The 26,251-nt window shown below is 37.6% G+C and overlaps 1 protein-coding gene across 1 annotated transcript in view; it reads right to left on the bottom strand.

Moving 5' to 3' along the window:
* The window catches only part of LOC121294399 (unconventional myosin-IXAa-like), a 171,484-nt gene that overhangs the window by 58,492 nt on the left and 86,741 nt on the right, over positions 1 to 26,251 (bottom strand). Inside the window, 7 exon segments of the mRNA XM_041218045.1 lie at positions 5,137 to 5,226; positions 10,109 to 10,235; positions 10,510 to 10,610; positions 13,815 to 13,868; positions 17,183 to 17,282; positions 21,750 to 21,812; positions 22,449 to 22,543. Of these exon segments, the coding sequence (XP_041073979.1) occupies positions 5,137 to 5,226; positions 10,109 to 10,235; positions 10,510 to 10,610; positions 13,815 to 13,868; positions 17,183 to 17,282; positions 21,750 to 21,812; positions 22,449 to 22,543 (630 nt within the window).

Genomic DNA, 26,251 nt, shown 5'->3' with positions numbered 1-26,251 from the left:
AATCATACATTAGTATTTCAACATACCACACATTACTTCAATATTGGTTACATTTTTTAACACAGGTACATAAATAGTGTTTGTGGGAATTGTCCTTTTGATACCTTTTATAAAAGTAAGAGCTCTAGGGCTGACAAAGTAAGGGAGGGGGTGACTTCCTTCACCCTTAAAATGGCTATTGTCATAACAGTGAATGACAAAAATGGAGTTGAACACATATTTCTTGTCTGCTACAATAGCTGTAATTGTGTACCGATGCCCAGTGCTAAGGCTCAGAGATGTTAAAAGGACGCACCCCATCCAAGGACAACATTCTTGCTCAGTGATTAATTACTCTCTGGGTTTTGCTTGTGATCATTAAATAAACTTGAAATATTAGGAGATCACGTCATCTTTTAAAACCTGAATATATTTAGCATTTCGAGTTCCCCTGTGTCCTGTCTCATCTGATCAAATCAAACTCTTCGTCTTTCATCAGCGTACTTATTAAAACTGTATGTGCGGGTATTATTTTCAGTTAGGAGTGGCTGCTCTGCTTTGAAGTGAATACATATATTACAGCTTGTCTAATGTGCTGGCAAGCACCCTCTCTTCTAGACCGATTGCTTGGAATGTAAGTGTAAAGAATGCTAATCCTGGAACACAATTAATAAACCACTGAGCTAAATGTTTTATTGATTTTTAATAGGTTTATAATAGGACTGCTGCGTCCGGGAAGAGTCGGTTTATCTTTTAGGAGAATTCCAGAGCCTGCAGTACATCAAGTCTTAAAGCTCTGTATAAACAATAAGAGCAACCCTGCTTTAGTTTGGAAAATCCTCCAAAACAAGCCCCTACCGTACTCGAGCACAGACAACAAGTTAAAGAGAACATTTTGTACCAAATTATTATTATTATTATTTGCATTAATTCCTCCTACCGTCCAAATTCCTAAATACCCCCATTACAATTTCTCAAGGTTTTTGAGATTACATTGTGTTTTTTGTTCATCCCAATCAAATGCACCACCAAAATTGGTAACACTTCTTTTTTTTTTTCTTTAACTGAAGTTATTAACATAGCTTGTCAGTTGTGTCTGGGTATGACTCAGTTTGGAAACTTTGTGTTAATCCTGTTTACTTAAAACTGTGAATGGATTGTACAGGCGATAACTTCAGTTACATTTCCAAAACAAAAGTGTGAGATTAATTTGTGTGCTGCATGTATAGAATAAGCATAGCAAAAAGAGAAAGAGTTAAGGCATTTTTAAATCATGAAGCCTTTGCTCCAGTATAATAAATTTTACTTTTTTCCTCCCAGATAGAAAAAAAAGAACTTAATAGAAATGTATCTGTGACACGCAGAACATCTCACACCATGACTGTAAATACAGATCAAGTGCTGTCATTGTCACCGTGACCCATTGCCACAACGGGGGCTATTTTAATGCTCCACACAGTGGTGGATCGAAACCAGTGGTGTAGTGGAGCTGGAACTCTGGTCTGGTACTATTTTCTATAGGCAGCAGTGATGCAGTCGAGAGAGAACTGACATAACAGGCAAGCCCGGTTACAAGACTCATCTCCTGTACTGATTCACTCACTAGATGCAATGAAAAGGAACTTATGTTAAGAACTACTTTTTTAAGAAGGCTAAAAATTCTGACCAAGATGACAGCAACAGTGCATTGACTGCGACTGTGGACCCAAACTTAAACAAAGCTCTTCCCGGAATGGAAAATCAAAACAAATCACTTTTGTTTTGTCTCTTCATATAAGTTCCTTGCATTCCCAAAGACTAAATGGATCACTTATATTCGTGTGTTTTATTTGTTTTAAGGATGTTTCCCAATATACATACATACTGTACTAACACTCCAATACCAACAAAAGCACTGTTTGCACAAATGTAATAAAATAAAGATGCTTTCATCAAAGCAGTTCAGTGTTTTACAGGGCGTTACAATGAGCAAAAGGGCAAGCCATTCTTCTCAAAACAAGTGAGGCGTATTCCAACAGCAAACAACACCCCTTTTACGAACATTTTATAACCTATACTTTAAAACATGCCAAGTGTTTTAAGTCACTTTTTGCTTTTTTGCTTGCAATATCTGAGTTTCACTTTTTGCAGTAGATCACTATAAACCGACAGCATAAAGAATGGTACCTAATAAAAGCTGCCTTGTTAAATCAAAGTAATTGTGATAATGGAATTGAAGAATTGATAACTTTTACACATTTATTTAATAACAAATCACAGTTATCGACTATACATACATCACAGTTAATCTAATAAACAGTATCAACTCTTCAAATCTATTATTACAAAAATTGCATAATCCATGCATTAACTTCAGGTGATTCCTAAAGATTCTTCAACAGCTATTGTTGAAACATATCTGCTAAAAACAGCAGAGTAAGCTTTCCCTGGGTTACGAATTTGCACAAAGTTTTTTCTGTTTGTTTCCATGAAGACTGATGCAAACTAAATCCTCCTAGCTCAACGCTTTCTTAACAGATGAATTAGAGAGTTCAATGTTTCTAAATGGCGCTCTTTGGAACACAAGGGCTGGGCTGGAGCACAGCAATACGTGCCGGCCTTAGATCTTCCATAAACACGCTTCGGCTTCTGGGTCATGAGCCAAATCTCACAGAGCCAAAGGAATTCTGAAAAACTGAGAGGCCACTGGAAAGGCAACTCTGCTGTATATAAAGTATAGAGGCTGGCCGCTGCTCCACTCACAAACCTTCATGCAAAGACTACCGATCATCTCATACTGCTGAACTGACAACAGGGAAATTAGATTTGCTTATTCGTGAAAGTGTTCTGCTGAGTGATGAAGACATTGACGAGTAGGGAAGTGAAAGGTGGTAAAACCAGGATTTCTGCACTTTCTTCGGTGTGACGGTGCAGAAAAAAAGACCCATATGCACTGTAGAATCGGCAGCACATTCTAGAAATACTTCCCCAGAGATCAGGAGGCTGTTGACATTAACAAGTTGATAGGGGTGGGACAAAAGTTTCTAATTCCTTTCAAAAGATAACACCGTTTGCGTGGCGACCTAATTCAAGCATTCAAAATTCTAAAAGGTATTGACAGTGTCGAGCCAAGGGACTTTTTCAGCCTGAAAAAAGAAACAAGGACCAGGGGTCACAAATGGAGATTAGACAAAGGGGCATTCAGAACAGAAAATAGGAGGCACTTTTTTACACAGACAATCATGAGGGTCTGGAATCAACTCCCCACTAATGTTATTGAAGCTGACACCCTGGGATCCTTCAAGAAGCTGCTTGATGAGATTTTGGGATCAATAAGCTACTAACAACCAAACGAGCAAGATGGGCCGAATGGCCTCCTTTCATTTGTAAACTTTCTTATGTTCTTATGTTCTTAAGTTACTAAAGTCATCAGGTACCAGCAACCTGACATAAAATATTGCACACTGCTCTAAACTACAAGGTATAATTATTAATATCAGTTGTTTCTATTTGTTTCAGGTGTTAAATATCTTTAAGCAAAGAGGAACACATTCAAGAGGGCAACAGCATATTTGGCATGTCAAGCTTATATAACCATGCAAACTCCTCTAATGGTGTCTGAGATATCAGGCTTTGACACTGTACTGGTTGAAGCTATGTATAATTACTCACACAAACAGGTTAGTTTTCCATGAACAACTAGCTTCCACAGCACTGAAATTATAAATCAGCATCTGAAAGTGAAATAGCTGTGGTTTTACACTATTTAAACTTTCAATGTAAGGAGCTTTGAAAATTACTCTAATCCATAAAGTCTACCTAATATTTGAGGACAGAAACAACACATTCGCCATGAAATAGCAGGTCACCATAATTTCATGACCTACATTACAGCTTGTAGAATACCATAACATAATAAAATATCCATGCATAGTTTCATCAAAATCAAACAAGTTGTTGCCAATAACCAGCCACCTTGACCTAAATTCTGAAACCCTCAATAATCTGTCCAACAAAATGTCCAAAATGTTTCACAATCATCTGTTACAGATATAATGTATGCATGAATGTTACCCCATTAGTTAGAGACTGAACTTGTTTACTTGACAAGATATTTCTAATCTGTGGTACAATCCACTTTTCTTTTCCAAACTATCCTCCATGCTGGAGTTTCGCAGAACTCCTTTATCCAACTCGTTAAGTTTATAATATTATAGACCTGGAGGGTGACAGTGTTCCCTCAAAATCCCAATGCGCAATGCAGAAGATACTTAAAACAAATCTACAAATCTGCAATCTATCTGAGCACTAAACCATCCTGCCACAAACAGTTTCCCCTCATTCCAGCTGTTGTAGAAAGGGCCTGGGCCAGGTCTGCTTTATGTCTTCCCTGCAGACACACTGTTAATGTGAATACAAAGACAGCCACTCATAAACCTACAAGTTCAAAATAACCACTGCGTCAGCCAGAGCCCCATCAATCTATTATTTTTTTTAGTTTGCTTATCTTTGGCACTGTGTTAATCAGTAAATCACTGAGCATTACATATCACTGTTGCTCTTGCAAAACCTCATAGATTATATTGCAGTTGCAATACATATATTTGTTACATCTGTACCACATTTAAAAGGCATAGATGCGGAAATCCTGAAGCTCTTACAACTTGAAAATGCAATCTATCAATTATGAAATCACAGTTATGCCACTTTTAAATATAACCTTCAGCAAGAATTACAGCAATCTTCAGAAAATATGTAAAAGCTAAAAAATGTTTACGTTTAGGTTTACCAATGTCTTCAATTAGTGCTTAAAGTTGTGGATCAGCTACAGTGCATACCTAAAACTAAGTCATCAAAAGATCCATGCAGTACAGATAAATATATCTCATCACATTGATAAAGACTTCTGTTGAAAACGTTTGTCAAATATCTTTTTTTACAGTAGTACTTCTATGGATGTTGATTAACAGAATTTATTGAAGTATAGTACCTCATTCTATTGTGCAAAGGATTGAATCACAGTAAGACTTTCAGGGTCAGGCAATTCTAGCATCCATGCTCCTTCACAATCATTCAGACAGTGTGCCTTTCACAATAAAGTTACTTCCAAATGTGGTTTGGGGGTCACAGACAGTAAACAATACAGTGTTGCAACAAGTTCAAAATGTAAAGTCTTACCTCAGAAAGTCTATAAGGCACGATGAGCCTCTCTCCCACTGTCACCGTCTTCCTGGTAGTGAGAGCGTCAAACAACATCTCTTCCTTCACCTGTGAAAAGAAAAAAAACATGCTAGTTTAAAGGGTTTTTTAAATGTACAGTACATTAATTCAATAAGGGTGTCCTCTTACAGTATACCAGTAAGCCCACTTTTCAGTTGAGCTCACATACTTTAGAATTTATCAGTGACATATTTAAAATAAAAAAAAAAAAAACATATACATGTACAATAATAATCTTTACAGGGCGCCTTTCATAGTGGACCACCATCACAAAGCACTTTACAAGAGACAAGACTACGGGGTGTGAACTATGTATCAGCTGCAGAGTCACTTACAACATCTCACCTGAAAGACGGCGCTCAAGCAACTTGCTTGGGGTCACACAGCGAGTCAGTGGCTGAGCTGGGATTTGAACCAGGGACCTCCTGGTTAAAAGCCCATTTCTTTAACCACTGGACCACACAGCCTCCTATGAAATGTTTTCCAAAGCATGGAAATATTTTCTTATTCAATGTTAGTCATTATTCAATGTTATTCTCCTGGCACTGAGCTGATCGGGAGGTCCAGATTGGCTGGGGGGTGTGCCCGGGGATGCTGCACAAAGCTCAAAAAATGTCTGCGCTACAGCTCGGGGCTACTGCACCGCCATTGCTACACAGGTGGGCACTGAGAGAACTCTGTCCTTGCGTTTACAGGAGAGCGTCTGTTCCGAAGAACTACTAGAGGAAACCCTTCCACTCCAAGATGGTGCTCGTGAAGACATTTCCCAGCTGAGGCCATTTGAAAAAAGCTGTTTGAAGAGGCAGGAGTTGCCGTGAGAAGGCTGGGACTCTGGGAGCCCAGAAGTAAGTCAGTTTAGGGGATGTTGATCCCAAACAGTGTAGAGAGGGTTTGCGTTGGTTTTCTTTATTAAATGTGATGCCAGGGCTACCATTGCTGATACTCTAGTGTCAGACTGGTGTGTATTAAACGTGCATGACTGTGCACCCAATGCTCTGGATACTGTTTACTCAGAGACAGATAGACACCCCCCTTTATCCCCAAAATCTGATACTCAATAATTGATGCTAAACACTATTAATACCAAGTTTCATGATAACTGTATACATGGTTATTCAGGATATATACAAGCATGACCACCTCCACTACCACATGCCCCAGTCGTACAGGGGTTTCCTCTCCAGTGCGGGATACGTAAACCTGCATTACACAGCAGTTACAAAGAATTTGGCTTAGATGTAAGGTTGACAGAAAACAAGTACGAGACATAAAAAGACTGATGTCAAAGAACTTCAAATATCATCCCTGTCACTGACATTTCTGGAATCACAGCATGGTTTCCATGCACCAGTTTTGGTACCATAACTTCATACTGAGGTCTGGAATACAGATCACAAACACCAGAAAAAAAAAAATAAAATTGAATTTTAAAAACGTACGTGGCACTCGCATAGTTCTGGCAATCAGATTGCAGTTTAACTTGCATGGTTGGTCCAGCATCAAAGCAAAACAGTGTGGTAGCCTTATCCTATTACTTGCACTTCTACCCTTAGATTGAATCATACTTACAGTAATCAGAGCAGATTTTGGATGCAGATCCTTTTCAGACTTGGCTAATAACCCCAGCATTCTGCTGAAGAGGTTTAAACATGTGGACTCGGCGCAGAAATCTGTTTGTACCCTCGAGCTGCTTTCTATTACAAGTCAGGTCTTTGGAATTTTGTTTTATTGATGATAAAACCGATTTTATTTTTCATTTCATATCGATAAAAATGCTCGCAATGTAATTTCATTTACTGTTTTTTTTTTTTTTTTTTTTTTTTTTTTGGCACATTTTAAAATAAAGACACACACACACAAATATCCACATTGCAAGAATTATAACACATTGCAACCTGAAGCCAGACAGCACTTGATTCTTCTTGATCAGAGAGCTGGATAACCCAAGCTGGAGGAGTGAAAGGGGAACTGGAAGTCATCTGAATGTGGATCAAAGGGAGAATGAACTGACAGGACATACAGTATAATGCACAAGTTGAAAAGCGACAGAATACTGTCTTCATACCTTTTTAGTGAACCATCTGAAGTGTGACAAAATGTTCCCATACTGAATACATCAAGTGAAAATGAAGTAGGGGCATATTCAAGAGCTGGTGTACAGATAGGGCTCGGTGAACCATTCAAAGTTTTAGAGGAACTTATTTGTATTGGGTTGACTCTTTCACTGAAACTTCATGAAACTTGTTAAAGGAGGTTTAAATTAACACCAGTGACTCAAAATACACCATGTTCTTCTAAAATTTGAGTGGTTTACAATGTTCCCCCTATACAAGCCCTTTAGACTGCGGAACCAGTTATATACTGTAGTGGCATGGTGGTATCTCACGCATGCCCCACAATGCCAGTCCACTAGCACTTTCATACTTGCTATAAGGCAGAACACAAACAGCATGGTCTTGCAGCTATGGGCCCCGACTATAGTGATATAAAAGGGGCAGCACTACTGCATTACAGTGCTTTGGGCTAAATTTAGTTATTTATTTGGAATTTTAAAAAATCGAGTTGGTTGGTTATGCAGTTTTCTTAAATCGCAATGGACTTCTTAATTTTTTTTTTTTTTTACTAATACTAGAGCATAGGAAAGATCTGGAAATTCCTTTATAAATCTGGCCCATTGTTCATGCAAAGCTTTAAACCAACGCATACAGCTACCCCATGAGAAGACAGCGAAATCTTTCCACGGTTAAAAGACAAAACCAAAAAAGCCCAGCTTGTTTATAATCCTATGACTGAGTAATTGAGGCAAATGCATCACATAATTATAATCCTTAAATTATATGTTGCATGCAAATTGAATACTTGTGTTACAGAAACTTTGGAAAATATATTATATCTACTGGCATACATCTTGTCATATCTTATTCTATTTTATTAAGTATTCTAGCTGATCTGAGGGATTTGCAGGGATTACTATTATTTTTTTAAACTATTGGTCAGGAACCATCAGAACTTTTTAAAAACTGGATTTAAAAACTACAGAAGTCTATTTTGTGACCAGGTTTCAGCATTATTTTGTTGTTGTTTTTGATTTATGCAACTCACTATACAGAAGATTCACTTCCTGTGCAGCAGATGTTAACAACCACACCTGCGTTCCACATAAGGATGGGGTCCTAATACCTGATGCACCAGACTATAATTAACAGAGTGAAAATGACAATTAGGCTTTGAAAACAAATATACAAGTGTACATTAATACTTTGTGTAGCGGTGAGGTTCTTGCTGTTCAAACTGTGCAAAATGATGTTTCTTATAAAAGAGACAATCTGCACAATGTGTATAACTTATAACAAATCATAAAAATGTATCCTGTACCCAGGAACTACTTTTTAAAGATAAAATGGCACAGGATTTCTGACAAATACGGAACTGATTGGTTGATTTCTCATATGTGATTTATAAGGGACAAAGGGCTTAAAAGTTATTCTAATAACTCATTACCAAACCTTTAAAAGGTGATGTAGAAATACAATTCATACCTTATCGCACAGCAGAGAAAACTATTGTGGCTGTTATACAAGGCGATTCAGAATTCATAGAACTCTATTGTCAGGAAAACTGGAGGGTAGGTGGAGGAAAGGAAACATGTCTGACATTTTGAGAAGCACCATTTGGCCACTAGAAGGTTGTTCGATAATGTCAACACTTAAGTAGAATTGAAAGCCATGCAAAATGACAATGTTGCATGAATGATGAATCACCCTGTATGTACAAGATGGATGCAATATGTGGGACATCTGAACAGGCAGATGATCATTCTGATCATGTGCACCAGACTTGTGTTGGCCTCAAAGTCACATCCATGTTTTAATGGAAGTCGCTTAAATCTTTCCTGGTTTCATTTCAGGGTAAAATCTATATAACCCTCTGCAGTACTGGGCTACAAAACAACAGGCAACTACTTTAATTATCAACATAATTTGTGGGTTCAATACCAGAGAGTAAGTTAACTTTGAAGTGCATGTGATAATGGATTTAATGACATGCACTGCAAAGTGAAGTTAAGCACTTTCTGCCTGGTATCAATGCCAGACAAAACGAGGGAGGACCTTAGTGTACAGTGCCTCTGTACTGCCTGTCACTCTGCATAATAACCATTCTAGTGGAAACTCTATTCCTCCATGTTAACAGTTACCCTGACAACAGTTAACATGGGATCGCTGCCTCCAGTCACTGTTGGTCACCCAGCCTCCCGCAATGCTGCTTAGTGAGATCCAACAGCCAGACTGCTGGGTCTAAGTTCTGCTTCACAGGATTGCACTGCACAGCACATACTGGACATTGTGTGGTTGAAAGGATGTGTGCAAGACCAGCAATGAGGTACTGTAACATTGCTAAATCAATACAATGCCTATAAATGCTCTGCCTTCAGCATGAAAAACAAGTGCCACTAGAAATTCAAAAGGAACCAAACAAGGAAAACGTTCCGCCGATTAATATTTGTGTTTTATTATACATTTTATTTTTAAAACCTCCACGGCCATATCCTGTCTGCTGATGTTTGGTTATTTATTTATGTATGTATTTATTTATTTATTTATTATATAGTCATGTGGGTTTGTTTACAGTACATGTGCCTCACGTGTAAAAAGTCAACACAGGGGGTAGCCTAAATTCAAGGTGGTGTGGTGCCTGGCACCACCTGGTAAAAACATAACTGTAAAAAGTTAGCATGTATTAACATGCTGAAATGTGTTTACGAGGCTGTATCTTAAAACTTTACCATACATCTATGATAAAGTTGTTTTGTATGATGTTTAATCTATCAAAACAACTAGCACATCTGTTTTTATAATATGTTCTTGTTTGCAGTTTGTTTTTTGTGGCAGGGAGAAATGGGCAGACTACAATAATAACAGCATTCTCATACCTCTAGCAACTTCGACACGACTGGCAGTGCCTCAGGATTACAGATATCAATGGAGTCATCCCGATAGGTTTTCTTCTTGTAACGGATATTCCCTAAATGTAGGATTGCAGACAACAAGGAGAAGATCCTGTGAAACAGAAGCAGAATTCCTGTTAATATTACACTTCCACTGCAAGAGTACCAGACTGTAGCACCATGAATAGAGATTATGTAATGTTATGTAACTCAAGTAATGGCTAATGTAATGGCTTATTAAATGGCTGAAGTGTTTGGCTTAAGCAGCATTCCTACTTCTGAGCTGAGAAACGCAGCCTAGTTAACTCAACTCTCTGAGAGCTTTCATTTGCTTCTATTAGAGCAGTTGTCTGCTAGCTGAGCTGCGCATTCTCATTGGGACTCACTGTTTACGAGTTGCAGGCAGGAACCCCACCATCTCCATGGCCAGCTGCAATCGCTCAAAGTCGTGTTTCAGATCCTCCCCCTCCACCGTGAAACAGTCCTGCTAGTTTCAACAACAGGGATTAATCAGCAACAGCAAAAAACAAAGAGAGATGTCTTAACTGGATCATAATCCATTCAAATGAGATTTCCTTCAAAATGTGTTTCACATACTGTAACTAAATTGAAGAATGCCTGCAAGACAGTACTGTAAGGGGGCACTGTTCCCTTCATTTTAATGTATTTTCCAATTACACCATTTAATTTCACAGACAGCATTAGGTTTTGCTGCTCCTCTATGGTTTACACCCTTTTTAGACCAGCATCAATTTCAGTTGGTCACCAATTCTTTCAGGTCATCAAAGGACGAATCCAAGATTGTTACAGCAATATGAGATGCTACACACAACAAGATCATTTGAAAGCCATTAAAAAGTGGTTATTGTGATTATTTCAACAGCAATTAAAAGCATATTCTTGTATCAACAAATTCTACCACTTGTGTTTTTTGAGAACTCATTAGCTAAAAATCGAACCTAATGAAGAGAAAGAGAACAACGTCAAACACTGACTCACTGCGTTTATTATGTTTAAACAAAAAAAATGAACTGAATGCAACAGAATAAACCAAATGAAATGAATTTCCACATATAAAATGAAGAGGGTACGGCATTGCTTTGCATGTCGTAAAGTATTTGCACTGACGTCACTTATTAAATAAATATCATACCTAACAGTTTGGAATCAGCTATCCTTTACTATCTAAATTGCCTAAATATGGCAGCTGTTTATAAAATAAATATGTCAATATGTTTTAAATAACGCGTGTCTGGGATATGCAATAAAAAGTGAGATTAAAAAAAAAAAAAAAACACTGGACCGTTTGTTTACTCTGGTGGAGCTGTTTCAAAACAGAAAAACAGTGGATGCTATCCAACATTAAAAATAGAAACTCGTGTCATGAAATGATCTCATAAAAATGTAAGAGAAACACCAACATACTGTAGTGGTAAACCCAATTAAGCATGACTAACAAATGTAGCATGATGCAATATATACATAGCCAGCATTGTGGAGTGGATATTGGGATTTCATTGCCATTTCCATGCTTCTGCTCTACATGTTCACAGTGCAGCTGTTCATATGCACATAGCCAGCTTATCAAACAGCACCTACATCCTAATACTTTTTATGAGAATGGCTATTAACCTTCCTTCTAAATCCGTGTAGGATGAAGGACACATTGCAGCATGATAAAATTACATTTGAAATCAAATCCACGAGTTTTACATTGAGAGGGCACTGTACTTATTCAGAAATATGACTAGCATCTGCATATGAATGACATTTAGATTGCAGTATAGGATTAGTAATTAATACGAACAAGAGGTTTTAGATAGGGTTTGACGAGGGGCATCTTTAATAGCTTTGTGCGAGAGAACACACAGTCTGGTCATGTGATCACAAGCCCGGTGCAGGTCAAGTGATGCTTGTTATGTAGGTTTATAAATGTTCAGCGGCTGCCTCTGTATTTCTCGTGCACTCTTGGCTGTGTCAGGCCCGTGAGTGAAGTGAGCCAGCGAACACTTAAACATATTATTAAAAGTTATTTAACCCAAATAAAAAACAGACAACATCCCGATATTAACGTATTTGTTTCTATAGAACCTGTTGTGGTTTAAATATGTATAATGCTTTGGCATTAATATTCTGAGTGCGAGACTTACACTCTAGAAATTATAAGTGTAGTTGCTGTTAATAGGTTTCAATAAGGACTTGACTTGTAATAGAACTTAAAAGTAGAGAGAAAAGAAGTTGACAGAGATAATGATTCTGAACAAACAGGTGAAATCCTCACCAATACTGATACAGACAGCAAGTGAAATTTGAGCATTAATAACCAGGAATGCCACTGCATTTTATTTATATTCTTAAACACTAAGTACCTAACAGGTAAATAAAACAAATAGTAAGCAGCAGCGAAACCATGAGCATTTACATCAAACAAGCATAAGAGCATAGATCACCAAGTTATTAAAGAAAGGACCGTTGTTAACATACTGTTCCACTGAAACCCATTGCGCAGACATGCGAGTCAATTGTCAGAGAAAGATTCAACAATAACACTTACCTCTTGTTCTTTTTTAGTGAATGAGTCTGTATGACTTATGAAGGTCAGTGTTTAAGTCAGAACAGCTAGATGACCAGACATGCACAGATTGAAATGTATAAGTCTGCATGCTACAGTAAACAGAAACAGAGAGGCAATCCACCCCCACTAAAACTCAATATCAACAAATATGGGGGGGAAAAAGAAATAAATAAAGGTAGGGGAGGGGTGTCCTTTTTGGTCATTTTCTTCCAGATAATGCAGTATTTTCAGACAAATTTTTTTCTCCTCAATTTAGATTGCCCAATTACGTAGCCTTACAACAGTAATTCGTACAAGGTCAGGGAACGTCCTCCAATCCCACAACCAAGCCAAATGTCACCAACAAGGACTTTGCAAACTACCGGCCCCTGGAGGACCAATTTGCCTGGCCAGTAGGGGCTGCTGTAGCACTGACCGGACAGACCCTGTCAATTGTTCTTCCCATCCCAATGGGAGCATTGACTGTCTGACTCACAGTATTAAGTTTAGGCTTTATTCTAATGATTAATTACTGCATAATGAAGTGTAACTATTTATACTTTTTACTAGCAAGTCATTGCTGTATGAGCTGAATCTTCTATATTAAGGATATGTTTTATAGAACTGGTTTATTGAACTCATTAGCCTCATTTTTGTTTGTTTCTTAATGCATTGGACTATTTCATACATTTACCCACTGGTGACCTGTGTTGTAGTTATAGAACAAACACATTAGGAGGCTGCATAACTGGGGGGCTAAATGAGTGTAACGTAACAGTTGACTGATACTGTACAATTTCATGTGCTATTTTGTGCTGGTTAGATAGCAACAGTACGGTATGGTCGAATCAAATATTCAAGGTTAAAATGGTTGAATGAGTCCACTGGTCAGCACAAGTTCGTAATTTTGTTCCTGAAATCACTGTCACTTTTCTATTCGACGCGAGTGTTGGAGACCTGTCACAGAAGACATGCAGGACTAGCACTATATGCATACAGTACAATAAAACAAAATGACCAAAAAGTTGCAGGATCTGGGATTTGAGTTTGACGTTAAATATTAAAAAAAAAATAATAATCTGGACTTGGTGCTCATGTGCTCTGTAATCAGTAGCACACACAGACATGAATACTAACCAGCTCTGTTTCATAGTAATTTTCCCAGTGCAGTCGAAGGGGTTTCTTTGTCATCTGTAAGTAAGGCAAATGGGGTTAGGCAGCATTCACCAACACAACACACTCACTCAAATGAAGGAATGGAGCATGCAATTAATAAACTAGCAGCTACAGCAGCAAGCACATGGCCAGCCTGCATTCGAGTCGCCTGAGAGCACATACAAATCAAAAGATAATTAGCTAATAAGACCATTAGATATGCATTTTCATTTATTATGGGAAATAATCTGCTACATGTTCATTAGAAATACTGAAAAAATGCAGTCTAATCTTGAGACGGTGAAATATTTAAGATATGGGGGGTCTAGTTAATAAATATATATAATTTATAAAAAATAAGTAAATCCATTAGAAACACAAATCTATAATAGTTACACCTTATTCTGGTTATAACGTACTGTAAATATGCTGGGTTATACAGCCTAAGTGGTGATAAGCACTGTAAGCAAAATAAATAAATAAATAAATAAAACCTGCACTAAGCGGCCAGCTGCTCATGCTACCCAGAACAGATCATTATTTTTAAATGCAAGTGAATGAGAGAGGACCCTTGAATACACAGCCACAATGGCCGAGTCCCTTTAGTGACCTGTTAATTGATGTTTCACTGTGTTTGGTCATTTCCTGTCCCTTGCCCTTGTGTTGTCTGTTTTAATGGACTGCAGTCAGTTGCTTTTCTACTCTGTTAAACACTTCGACATGCGAGGAGTCAGTCATGCGGCAATGCTGCTGTACAGCATGCATGAAGTAATACGCCCGAGACCCTGGCTTGCAGGCTTGCCAGATGTCTTCCAGAATTAAAAGGACAGGCAGCAGGCAATATCTTTATACACCAACCATACATTCTAACTATATACAAGTATTACAGGAAGGAAGATTGAAAAAGTAGGCCAATTGTACTGCAAACTAATGTTATTGTGATCAGCTTCTTAAATTCTCCAGTGGTTGAGATTATGCTGAGTGAATCTAGGTTATGGCATGAGGAATATACAATGTTTGTGAAAGGAATGGGAGTAATGAAGAATGGAATGTGTTTCCTTCGCATACTTCCTGTTATCCAGCTCAAAATGACTGGGCTGCACCAGGTCAATGCGACTTTCAACATGTGTCTATTGTAAGTAGCATCCTTGACTACTACATCAGTTGTATGAAAGTAAATTGGTTCATTTTTTGTTAGTTTTATACCATTGCTTCATTCCTCTCTGAAATGCACAAGCTTCAAAATAAGGCCTTTGTTAAAGCAATTTGATAATTTACTAACAAAGCATTAAGGTCACCCACTTTGATAAAAAATACACAAAAAAGTGAACATAAAAGCTGTTAAAACACACGTTCATCTTGATAATTTTAGAGCACAACCAGGAAATGCTTCACTGCACTAATGCAATTGTTTCCAGGTGGTCTAGGGTTAAACTAAGCAGCAGGATGTCTTCGCTGATGACCCTAACCTAACCTATTGCTTTCATATTACAATCATATGGGTTATGTGCTTAGCAGACAGTGCCACTTGCGATCAAGTGTTGTAACTGTAAGCTTGGCCAACGCTAAAGATCAAGTACTGTAGCTGCATCTTCCAGCAAACACCAGTGGGCAGTTTAAGATGCTGTACTGCATTCTGTATGAAATGTTGAATAAGTACCTGCAGATCCACACTTGAAGAGTATGATTATGATCTGTATTCATGGTAATTCATAGGAAGTGGCTGAAATCAGCTGTCTTCACCTGAAGGGCTAAATTTGTATATGCCCTCATAAGACTCTGTGTTTTATAATTAAAGATCTTTTTGAGGTTTCTGATTAATTAGGCAATCAAGTGCACCTCAATCCTTACTCAACAACTTTATAACCTGCGTCTCTTTCAAGCAGAGAGCATCGATTGTACCAAACTGGGGAGACGGACATGAGATACACAGACATACATATATACATACACATATATACACACAGACTACTGTGCAAAAGTCTTAGACAAGTTGCATTTTTCTACTTTGATGCATTATGAGCATCAACAATTTACTCAAAGCCTCCACTAGTGTTTTCTACTATTATAACAACCTTGACTTGTTGACACCTTGACACAATGAGTGAAATAGCTCGCATCACTTGATTTTCAAGGTGTGGTATTCAAAGTATAATCCACAAGTACAGAGAAACATCATCTGTAATTGACAGACCCAGGACTGGAAGACCCAAAAAGCTGTCTAAAAAGGATGAGCAATACTTGAAGGTAATATCCTTAAGAAATATAAAGAAGACAAGCATTGAATTGAGAACAGAACTGGCAGAAGGCACGGGTGTCATTGTCCATCAAATCAACAGTACGAAGGTCACTCTTGACATCAGGACTTAAAGGATGTGTTGCAGTATGAATACCTGGTAAGAAAGGAGAACAACACTAAAAGGCTAAAATATGCACAAGAACACAATAATTGTACTATGGAACAATGGCCAAAGGTGCTTTGGACTGTTGATTGAAGGACAATGACACCTGTGCCTTCTGCCAGTTGGTGTCATTGGCACAGGCATCATTGTCCATCCATCAGTCCAAAGCACCTTTGACCATTGTTCCATAGTACAATTTCTGTGTTCTTGTGCATATTTTATCCTTTTAGTGTTATTCAACTCTCATCTTCTTTCTATGCCTTAAGGATATTACCTTCAAGTATTGCTCATCCTTGTTAGACAGCTTTTTGGGTCTTCCAGTTCTGGGTTTGTCAATTACAGATGATGTTTCTCTGTACTTGCTGATTATGCTTCAGATACCACACCTTGAAAATCGAGTGATGCAAGCTATTTCACTCAATGTTTTTCCTTCTTTATGCAGGTCAAGGTTGTTATAATAGCAGAAAACACCAGTGGAGGCTTTGAGTAAATTGCTGATGCTCATAATGCATCATGTCTAAGACTTTTGCACAGCAGCGTATATCAAAAAGACATGCGTCATCGAGATTAACACTATTGCCTTTTAATACCATAGCCTCTGCTGGCAGATGAGAAAGCTTTAGTGCGTGTAATGCTATTTTCTTATTTTTTCATTGATGAAGGATGCCTACCTGAAAAACAACCTATCTAATAACATTCAAGCGATCTTTGAAAGTATATAAAATGCTCTAAACAAGTAAGGGATATTCAGATATACGTATGTCAAGCATGTGTATGCAGGCACTCATTGACACGCTTCCAGTGGACCGTGGTGATTAAAAAAACACACTGATAGTGTTCACCTATCATTAGTTGATTACTCAAAAGCACACAAAATATTAAATACTGTGTAGAAGTAATAAGATGCTAGTGCTAGATCAGGGTACTCCTCTTCTCACAACGCCGCACCTGATTGAGATAATGGTACTCCTCAGGCTGTTTAAGATGGAACGCCGTCCTCTCCTCTTCACTTGCTCCTGCCAGCAGGTAGTAAAAAACATGGTAGTTCCTTAAAATACAAAAACAAACAAGAGTCACCAAGAGGCACTTGGAGAATACAGAGATTTAAAAATACTCTGGTTGTGCTTAAATACTAGGTTGTGTTCAACTGCACATATTTATTGCTGTTGCTTCTTGTTTTAATACAGGATCACTTCTCCTTCAGTTACACTATGTAACACAATTTTTGTTCCTGGGTAGTAAGTGTTATTTCCTAATTGCTTATGCCTCAAAAGTATAGAAAATGGCTATTATTCCCCATAGACTTTGCTTTTGTGACCAGGACAGTGATATTTCAAAATATCACTATTTCCAATGGGAAAATGGGAAAATGATCTACAAAAGATTTAGAAGTGAGTAGTTTTTCGAGATTTACAATTATACTGTATTTACACTATAATTGTAAATCTCGAAAAACTACTCACTTCTAAATCTTTTGTAGTCATCTTTGTATTACTTTAGTATAAATACATGTTAATTTGGATTCATATGTTGTTTTTTTCTGACTTTATGTGAACGAAAAGACACACATTTACCCATTTTCCCCATTGGAAATAGTGATATTTTGAAATATCACTGTCCTGGTCACAAAAGCAAAGTTTGTGGGGAATAATAGCCATGTTCTATACTTTTGAGGCATAAGCAATTAGGAAATAACACTTACTACCCAGGAACAAAAAAAACAATTTTTTTGTTACACAGTGTTATTAGTGTGGACAGATTACAGATTCACTTCCTTACACAGCAGCTTCCAACTAACCTACCTGGGCTACTATAATGGGGCATTGAACAGAAGGTACTGAAATACAATACACATCCTGAAACAATAGCTTTCAATTCAAACAGGATGTGTTTTGACAAGGCAGTTTGCCGTTTTTTGTGAATTATATTATTAGTCCACATCACAACACAGACGACAATTAAGCACAACTGGCAGTCTCTGTTTGAGAAAGGCCCACGGCTAAATAGCATTCAGGTTAAGGATTGAGCTGTACTTGCCAAGTTGGGAGGGGAAGAATTCATAGCACCCGATAGACCTGTATCTGACAAAAGCCAGTGCCATTGTTCTAGAAATTCAAGACAGTATCGAGTTAAACTAGGTTTCTAGACACTGATTGGACTAAAAAGTGTTCCTGTACTATGAATATCTTTAACCCAATTCAGAGCAGTGCTGCAAGAATTATATTTAAAAAGGTGGTGTCTAATTGTATTCAGTCATTGTGCTGTAAAGCAGAAGAAAGGGCATTGCTGTGGGGGAGCCTGAAGCTGCAGTCAGGCTGCCCAAGGCAGTTCCACCATGCGAGTGAAGATATAAACCCTGCGGTTAGCTATCAGTCTTAATAACAAGACCCTGTACGAATAACTCTTCTATTCCCAGAGATTACTGGTCCCCTTTGGTTTGGGGTGTTTATTTTCATTTATTTTTAAGACTGAACCTCTATCTATGACACAGAGATTCTATTGAAACAACTGACTGTACTAAGGTGCAATAGCAGTCTTTAAAAAAGGTAAGGTTTTGTCTGTCATTGTTTTTACCTTGTATTAGCAACATCGATGCCGATCACCTTATTACAGAGATAGTTTTTAAATACTGCAGTAGGCTACCGCATGACATATTTATTACATCCTGTGCTGTGTGTCAGCTTCACCCATTCTGAACACCATTCTCGATCATCACGCTGTTCCAAGGATTGTCTTCCCCTCCTTCTGCAAGCAGATTCATTCAGGCCTCTGCGTCAATTGTTAATAATGCGTTCTCAGGTTGACTGAGCACACAGCACGGCATAAAACAAGAAAAGATGTCAAGGGTCAAAGTCATAAAAATGTAACCTCAAAGTAATGGAGAAAAAAAACAAATATGTCTTTTTATCAACTAGAAAAATCTTAATAATGTAGGTTTAAGCAAACTTAATAACAATAATGCCCACACTGGTTGGTGAAACAAATACCAGACTCCAGAGCACAGTGGTGAAGATACCCATCTAAGCATGCGTCTGAGCAAGGCTGTATTGGTAGTGATAGACTGATGGTCTGTCAGAGTGAGTGAGGCTATACCATAAACGTGCAATGTTAGCAGGAAGAGGTAGTGTCTAATGTTGCTAAGTTGCTAATGCCAACAGGGAAACCAATATAGAAAATGAAATTTTGATTACCGCAATTTCTTAAAGGGTTAGGTAAATTCCTTTCCAAGCAGTAAAAGTTTGAGTAGCGAAAAACTTTGAACTGGTTTTGTGACCTTGAGAGAAGTCTATTAAAAATCTTAACAAGAGTAGGAAAGCTTCTGGGATTCAGTCACCTAATTGCTTCAGGATAGATTTTTTTTTATCTGCACCAATGCTATTGAAAGCACTTCTTTTTAAAGACAGCATTTTTTAAACGTACACTGGGGCATACAGAGATAATAATTAAAATGTCAGGAACATATTAAAAATACCTATTTCTGAAATTGAATGTGTATAAACCAGTTTAGCCAGTGCTTTCAGGTGATGTTTATAATCTGATGCAATATTGACCATTTCGTTAATTTGGGCTAATGTATTATGAGTATTCCCTTTAAAATCAATAAAGCCTGAAATACAACATTATATTGATATAGTACTTGTTGCAGACAAAAGAGTTACTGGTGAACTACTTCCCTGAACTTCTGCCGGTTGTTTCTTAGCTGTATTAAAAATGATAGTATGTATTCTACAATTAAAATGATACAAATCTAAAATAAGAAAAACCTTCCCTATGTCTGCTTTTCAGCAATAAACACAAAATGTATTGCCAGTTAAAACAAAGCAGTCATATCCCTCAAGTACAGTCACATACTGTATTTAAGTGCCGAAAGTGGTAACTATAAGATAGCTATTCTGGAGACCAGATTGCTACCAATTTCCATCGTCAACTTCCCTAATCCCTGCAGGAATTACAGACTGCAGGTCACGTACCCCTGCAGAACAGTATAAACTCCTTGTCAAATCAATGCCATCCTGTCTGCCCTGTGATGCATGTACTTGTCCTGGACAAAAATGTAAATGTGCCTGCCATTGCAGCACCAGTACAGGCATTAGGACTGATTTCCTAAGGCACATCATAATACATCATAATACTACAGAATACAATATTCCAGAAAGACCAACTCTATTAACATTGGGATTACATGCAACCTCCCGAAATACAAACATTGTACTTTCAATAATATATGCGCCAACACATACATCGTTGAGATATACATCATAACCCTGGTTCCCTGAAATAGAAATGTTATCTGTTACCGATTGGGATATAGCTCTCTGTAGCCTGAAGTGTACCCCACATTGGTAATGGAATAACCTTTTGCACTTGAAAAGGGAACTGCAGATTCCAAGGTATTGTAAACATTCTTAACAAATCTTGTTTAATTAGTCGCTTTAAAATCACGATTTTTAAATGCTGACGTTAAACTGTTTGACGTTGGAAGGGAACGTTGATAGCGCAGGTTTAGCACTTCGGAATGGTGCTGATGTCAAGGCATCACAGAGCACTGTACACTGAAGGAACAAAAAGGTACCATCACATGTGGAGCAATTTCACAAAGATAAGCTAAATTTAAAAAAAAAAAGCTTTTCAAAAATTCCTCCAAATGGTAAATGTTACAGAGCTTCAAATGTCTTTGCATTTCCACATTTCCCTTGTGTTTTTATGACCTTTCTTATGATTGGTTCTGGGTCCTGTTGCCTAAATATTTACAATAATCTTGATTCACCTGGCTCTGAACTTGCTTTGAGCTGTTCTGGAAAATCCTAACTGCCTAACATTTAACCAACTTCCTCACCGCATTTAAACAATGTGACCTTTTAGCTCTCCTGGCCCAACCGGAGTAGGTGGGACCAGCCAAGTTGAGAAGCTATTTTGTCACATGATTGAATACAATGAGGAAGCATGTTCAGTCCCAGGCAGTAATGTCCTGATAAATGCACAGACAGGTAAAAATCATAAATTGATTATAACTGCATACTGGATCAACAGAACCGACAACCACTTATTATATAAAAATAAATAAGGTGGCAAGAAGCTACTTAGTGTTCAAAGGACAGAAGAAAAGGCAAATAACCCAAGTTATACAGGCAGGTTGTCATTTGATTTGAGCAAAGCAAAATTTACCAAGAATCCCACCAAAACTTGTGGGATTTTTTTTTTCAGTTAATACCAACTAAATCTAATGTTATTTGCCAAATCGCTCCAACATCTCTTGACGAGCAGAGAGGTGTCATTTTTTTTCTAGGCCTCCAGTTAACACACTGATTTGCCAGGATGGGTTGATATGGTAGAACAGTATCAATTTATCATCTCACAACAAATAAAAACCCAAACCTTTGGTAAAAAGGTTTTTTTTTTCCTTCAGTTGCTTTTTTTCTTATCTCTTTGGAAGTGTACAAAATAGAGAACTGGTTCGAGCTTTACCCTTATAAAACACAGAAACCCAAAACAAACCAAAACAATTGTATCTTACCGTTCATTGTGCTCCTGATAGACCAGTCTAGATTTTTCCAGCAAATATTTCTCTACGTAAGCTCTGGAAAATATAAGACACATTGATCAGCCTTGGGAAGCTTTTGTTATGAACACAAGAATGCACTCCTATACTGTAAGCTCTCAACTGAAACAACTTCTTATACAGCTTTAATAAATGGTCATGTGTTCTGCTACTAACAGTTATCAATTCCTACGTGTAGCTATGAATGTATAAGTGTATGTATGTATGTATGCATGCATTCATGGGCCTTTTCACATATGATTAATTTCTAAACAAACTGGTCTGAAGTTACTTGAAAACTAACTCTGAGAAGGACTCGATAAGGACTCGGTGCTGGGTTCGATAAAAACAAACTCTGAAAGGGACCAAGTTATTTTGTAGCATTCACAAATGTTTCCAAAACAAACTGAACCACACTCAGTTTGAAAAAAAAATCAACCCACAAGTCTGAATGCATCCTATGAACCAGTTTGTTACCGTCTATGTATCTGTGTGTTTATCAGAATATACCACACTCCTATGTGAGAAAGCTCCCTCCACTATAACACACACACAGTCCTACATGAGAAAGCTCCCTCCACTATAGCACACACACAGTCCTACATGAGAAGGCTCCTTCCACTATAACACACAGTCCTAGATGAGAAAGCTCCCTCCACTATAACACACACTTACCCCCTGACTGTGCCCGTCTCATGGTAATTCACTTGAATGAACTTCCCAAACCTGCTGGAGTTATTATTGTGAGCCGTCTTTGCATTTCCAAATGCCTGTTAAGAGAAAAAAAAAAAAAAAAAAACTGTTGGTCAGAAAACATTAAATCAGATTAAATAGAGGTTAAATATATTTAAGGTATTAACTTTTTCTTTTCCGATGTCATCAGCATGCATTCAGATGCTTTGCAGGCAACTCCACATAATCACGTCGGTATGTGTGCAATATATTGTACGTACCCACATCCTGCATACCTATCAGAACATGCTGATAGATATCGGAATACGTTTGTATTGCATTGGTTAATTTTAATGACACAAAGTCAACAATTTAAAAGATACAGCATATCTGGTAATGCAATCATTACATGCCGATCATGAGGCTTTGTGTGACAACATGGAGGCTAGATCGAAACATTTGGGTGTTCTTCCGACCAGAAGGCTGGTGGAAACAACTTGAGTGGTTGCCAAATGACTGGATTAAAAATGTACGCATGTCTAAGGAGTCGTTTATGTGTCTTTGACATTTACAGAGACATTTCCCGGAGTGCCCAAACACACAGATGAGACATTGCGTATCGATGAAAAAACGAGTTGCAATTGCACTGTGGCGTTTGGGGATACGAATTGTCCCATATTGTTTTATTTAAGTTGCAAAACCAAAAATGCAATATGTTTCTTACAACAAAATATTATACAACTGTACTTTGATTAAATAAAAAAAAGATATTATATGTATGCACTATTTACCAGTGTTATGAATTTACTATTCATCAATATTACAAAATCAACTTGGCCCATCAGGTGTGTGTGCGTGTATATATATACACACACACACACACACACACACACACACACACACACACACACACACACACACACACACACACACACACACACACAGTCAAAAAGTATTTGCCCTGTCTGATATTCTGCATTTTTTTGACTCTGAATGTTGTCAGATCTTCAACGAAAATCTAATATTAGATAAAAGGGACCCTGAATGAACAAATAACACATCATTTTGATACTTATTTCATTTATTTATTAGAGAAGGTTATGCAACACCCAATGCCCCCGTGTGAAAAAGTAATCACCCCCTTAGACTCAATAACTGGTTACTCCACCTTTAGCAGCAATAACTGCAACCAAACGCTTCCTGTAGTTATTTATCCATCTCTCACAGCGCCGTGGAGGAATTTTGGCCCACTCCTTCATGCAGAGCCGCTTCAAATGTTAATTGTGACATTTGTAGGTTTTCAAATATAAACTGCTTGTTTCAGGTCCTGCCACAACATCTCAGTGGGGTTTAGGTCTGGACTTTGACTAGGTCATTCCAAAACTTTAAATTTCTTGTACTTCAACCATTCTGATGTAGGCTTGCTTGTGTGTTTTGGATCATTGTCTTGTTGCATGACCCAGCTGCACTTCAGCTTCAGCTCACGGACGGATGGCCTGACATTCTCCTATAGAATTCTCTGATTCTGAGCAGAACTCATGGTTCCTTCAATGATGTCAAGTCATCCAGGTCCTGATGCAGCAAAGCATTCCCAAATCATGACACTACCACCAGAAGAAATATGAAGTTAATTATTTCTATTATTCTGCAGCAAAACATCACAAAATAGCATTTTTAGAAATACCTAAAGTATTCCAGTCAGTAGTGGAAGAGAAGCTCTGTGTGTGCTAATACCGATTGCTCAGAGGAGAGATGAAGGCTGTGTTTTAACAATTACCACTCTCTGCCACTCAGAGTGATGTACAGCCCGCTGGTTAGGACAGAGGTCGTATATCTAAATGAACTGGAATAGGTCAGTATTGCCATTGGCAAGAAATGTAAACCAGGCAGACACATTCTAAACCAGGGTTCTTCAATAAGCGGCCCGCAGGCCAAATCCGGCCCGCGACAATCTTTCTTCTGGCCAGTCAAGTGTCAGCTGTCCATTACAAAAGCTGAAATTGCTGACACACAAGACTGTAAGATTGCCTCTATCTACAGTGTATTTGCTTCCCCTAACAAGCAGTTTTTTTGACAGTTGATTGGCCAAGCTTTAATTCTGATGAGCTATCATTTTGGCACGCGTTACAAATCTCCGCCCATTTGCTTAGCTTTAGTACCTCATTGGTTGAGCAATGAGATTAGTCTTCGTGCAATACGAAAACAGCGGTAATAATACTATTTTCTTTAGTGTGGCGAAACTATCTGAATATTCTTACAAACATTGCTGCACATTAATTCCATGCCTGTGTCTAAAATGGCAAGAGGATTAACATAAAAAACAAGAACAAAGTGATGCTTCAGATTTGGCGAGTGAGTCTGAATCGGGGTATACAGGTGCAGGTAAGGCACATCACTCGAAAATGCTGCACACTTTCCAGACAACGCCCCCTTTTCTACATATATTTTTTGAAGAGTTTATTAAAGTTAAATTTGACAGTTTTCACTTGCATGCAGAGCTTTAAAAAAAAAAAGTAAACCCCAGTAATGCTGCTATGTTATGAAAATGTGTCATTTGCCACTTTGTTTATTGTGAAGAAACTACAATGGCAGGGATAAAACAAGAAATGAAAAAAAAAAAAAAAAAAAAAAAAAGCAATGCCTACTTATGTACTGTTTCTGCCTGAAACACAAATGTGAAACGTGTATACATTAAGTTGGACATCCTCTGCTTTATAGTTAATTCAATGGAGCAAAGTAAAGCCTTCACAACCTATTGTGGAATGTTACAGTTTTACATATTTTAGGATAAATAGTATTAAAAATTGCTTTAATTTTGTTAAGACTTAGCTGGAAATTGTGCAACGTGTGACTGGAACAAGAAAGTGAGTGTCGTTTTTGCATTACTTTAACCTAAATACGTTAGTAATGTACTTTAGCTTAGGTATTGTATTAAGTTATATGATTTACTAACCTATTACGTTTGACCTGTTCTCACAGCAATAACAATTTTTTTTTTTTAAATCTTCCAAAACACCAGATGTTTGTCTCCCGTTTATTGCAGAAAGTCTTTGGAGGTTGAGGGGGGCTGCTGTATGTTTTAAAATGAGAAATTGTTTGGTTTTATTATAGAAATACATGAAAAAACTTAAGTGCATATGTCTATATTTCCTTTATTTTTCAGTATTGTTAGGAAAATTAACAAGGCGGCCACCAGTAAGTGTTCAGGTTACAGGAAATTGGCCGAAGAAACCGAGTCTGTCAAAGATCTTATTTGGGCTTAAAAAAAACCTGTTTAGCAACAGTAAGACATGCACCTACTGCACACCTTTCAAAGATTGTGGATGCACTGAAATTTTTCCCCTGTGTTTACTGTCATGCCATGAATTTAATTTACATTTAAACACATTGCAGCTAAAACATGCATATTTAGACACCGTGCTACACTTTTAATCAGCCGCTTAATAAGATGCTTGTGCAACATAAGTGTTTTTTTTAGTTAACTTGAATTCTTGCAGCACAGTAATTGTCAGAACATTTTCTAGTTTTAATAAAATGAATTAATAACATGCCGTTTTAACAGCATTACAGTGAGATTTGTATAATTATTTGTTTGCAAGATGTTTGAATACTGGTCAGGAAATTATATTTGCTTTCTATTTTTATTATTAATGGTGATCAAACATTGCATCATATTAAGAAGTTATTTCTGAGATGTATCAGTTGATTGGTGCAAGTGCAGTGTTGCAATGTTTTGTTACTGTATTTAAGTTTGATTGGATAGTCAGATTTTCATGACCATTTAAACAACCCCCCACCTGTATTCA

Source organism: Polyodon spathula, chromosome 19 (assembly GCF_017654505.1).
Source record: "Polyodon spathula isolate WHYD16114869_AA chromosome 19, ASM1765450v1, whole genome shotgun sequence".
In the NCBI taxonomy this organism is placed as follows: domain Eukaryota; kingdom Metazoa; phylum Chordata; class Actinopteri; order Acipenseriformes; family Polyodontidae; genus Polyodon; species Polyodon spathula.
Note: the sequence above shows the minus strand (reverse complement) of the source record. Positions and strands in the feature narration are given on the sequence as shown.